The sequence below is a fragment of the Capsicum annuum genome, chromosome 11 (assembly GCF_002878395.1).
Source record: "Capsicum annuum cultivar UCD-10X-F1 chromosome 11, UCD10Xv1.1, whole genome shotgun sequence".
NCBI lineage: Eukaryota > Viridiplantae > Streptophyta > Magnoliopsida > Solanales > Solanaceae > Capsicum > Capsicum annuum.
In genome coordinates, this window is record NC_061121.1 from 1806943 (window position 1) to 1809663 (window position 2721).

General features: G+C 40.5%; 1 protein-coding gene across 1 annotated transcript in view; it reads left to right on the forward strand.

Moving 5' to 3' along the window:
• Positions 1 to 464: 464 nt before the first annotated feature.
• Positions 465 to 2721, forward strand: part of LOC107856751 (lipid phosphate phosphatase 2) — a 7826-nt gene continuing 5569 nt past the window's right edge. The window contains exon 1 of the mRNA XM_016701740.2: positions 465 to 630. Within this exon, the coding sequence (XP_016557226.1) occupies positions 595 to 630 (36 nt within the window). The 5' untranslated portion in view covers positions 465 to 594. The remainder of the gene's footprint in view (positions 631 to 2721) is intronic.

The window sequence follows — 2721 nt, forward strand, 5'->3', positions numbered from 1 at the left end:
TAGAGTGTGTCGTAGTAATTTTTGTCACCCTTTTATACTGACGCGGCACCATTATTACATAAAATGGAGTCCAGCTCCGTCAGCTAAAAAGGTTGACAAAAGGTGTCACGTCAGCTAAAAAGACCGACAAAAATACGTTAAAATTGAATTAAGGGTAATAGAACCCTCATTAAGTTGGAGTGTGTCGTACCAAATTTGGTCATAGTTCAAGGCAGCGGCGGACCTATCCTTTGGCAGAGGTTCAACCTCCTTCAACGGAAAATTATACTATTTATACATGATTAAAATTGTTTTTTATGTGTATACAGTAGATGTTGAACCCCTTCGATTGCTCGTATGTTTATTTCTTAACCCTCTTAGTGAAAATTCCGGCTCTACTACTGGTTCAAAGTGGGTATTGGATGCTTCACTGTTAATTTATTTTTGAAAAGTCAATTTTGTTCTTATTGTGATGCTATATTAGTCAGTCTTGATACATTATCATATCTAGAAGGTCTTCAAACTTGTTTTCTTGTTAGTATGCGTTTGGACATGCGATTTTATCTGGTGATTTCGGAGTATCAACAGTGAGTTGGAAGTATCAGAAGTGCTTACATGGGTTGGAAAGACAAAATTAGGACTGTGTTTCAGGTTTGTTGGCCTTTTTTGCTTTGGTTTATGATTTGCTGTTTCTATTTTCTTTCTCTTGTAACTGTCTTTTTACTCCTATGGTGTACAACAACAATAATAGTATATATGCGGTGTAATCTTGGGAGGGTGGTGTATAAGCAGAGCAATAACACAAATAAAAGAAAATAAGAAGAACACACAAATTTTACGTGGAAATCCTTGACGGGAAAAACCATAGGCAGAAGAGGAGGAAATTCACTATAAGGGAGAGGAATACAAGGAGGAGACGAAAGTCTCAATGACGTATATTAAAAACCGCCAAAAAACAGCCAGGGGCGGAGCCAGCCTTCTGTTCGGGGGTTCGGCCGACCCCCCCTTCGACAGAAAAATATACTATTTATACATGATTAAAATTATTTTTTATGTGGTTATAGTAGGTCTTGAACCCTCTTCGACTAAGTTTTCTTTGAATATGGAATCTCCTTAGTTGAAATCCTAAGTTCTCTTTGAATATGGAACCCCCTTCGTTGAAATCCTGGCTCTGCCTCTGAAAACAACCCACTAGATCGCACTTATATAATACGTGCGTACAAATAAATTCTAAGCACAAAAACATCCCTACGCTACCACCACAGACCCCAAACATGGGTCGCACCGTGATCTTTTCAGGGCCGGATCAACAAAATTCGGGTCACAAACTCTAACAACAGCCTTACGCCTAACTTGTGAAGGTTGAGAGCTTGTTTCCGATAGACTTTTGCTCAAGTTGAACATATCGAAATTAATAAGAAAAGGAAATACAGTAGCGAAGAAGCCAAGTAGAAAATAATGGAAAAAAGGAACAATAGAAACAATAAATAATACGATCGCCAAAGCAAAGGAAACAACATGTAATAATAAAACTGAAGAATAAGATAGTAGGAGAAGTAATAATAATAATAATATGATCTTTACTCATATGGTGTCTTGTTTGGTAGCAATCTGCAATAAACCATTTCTATGTAAAACTGGACTAAGTGGAGCTTAAATGGAGCGATATGGACAGTGAGGATTCATAGCCCACTCCAACTTGCTTAATTTTGATGCGTAGATGTTTGTTGTTGCTGTATTCCTATTCCCATTTTTGATGATTGTGTCGCGCTGCATTCTGGTTTTGTTGATTTCGAAGTACTTTTGCTTGAGATGGTTTGGCCATGTGACTAGGAGGGGCACGGATGCCCCAGTTTGGAGGTGTGAGAGATTAGCCTTGGAGGGTTTCATATGAGGCAGAGGTAGGCCGAAGAAGTGCTGGAAAGAGGTTATTAGATATGACATGGAGCGGTTACAGCTTACTAAGGACATGACCCTAGATAGGAAGGTATGGAGAAGGTTAGTGCGAGTGGGTGAGTCGTAACCTGTAGTTAGGTGTGCTTTGGGGTAACCTTGCTAGTAGTCGTCATAGGACTTTGCACATAGGGTGGAGTCTCTAGGTAGGGGGGGGGGGGTTAGTATATAGTACTGCTTTGTGGGTGTCGTATTTCTTTTATTTCATCTTGTCTCATGTTTTATCACGACTTTATTTACTATTCTTGTCTCATATTACTATTTCTGTTTTTATTTTGTAGGGTCTTGTTATCTGTTCATATTAGTAGTCGTAGTATTGCTCTTTTCGTTTCTTGTCCTTCGGTTTCTGTTGTTCGTTGCACCTCAATTATCGTACTGTTTTGTTACTATCTGCTGCGTACTTATCTGATGTTTCTTGTACTTCATCTATTTCTTTTTCGGAACTGCTTAGGACTGTGTTCCTTGAGCTGAGGGTCTACCGAAAACAAACTCACTACCTCTGAGGTAGGGGTAAAGTTTGCATACATTCTACCTTCCCGAGACTTCAGTTTATTGGACTACATCGGAATGAGACTATCCGGGAGAAGGTTGGTGTGACTTCAGTGGAGTGCAAGATGCGGGAAGCACGATTGAGATGGTTCGGACACGTGAAGAGGAGGGGCATGGATGCCCCGGTCCGTAGGTGTGAGAGGCTAGCGTTGGATGGTTTTAGGCGGGGTAGGGGTAGGCCGAAGAAGTACTGGGGTGAGGTGATTAGGCGGGACATGGAACAGTTACAGCTCACCGAGG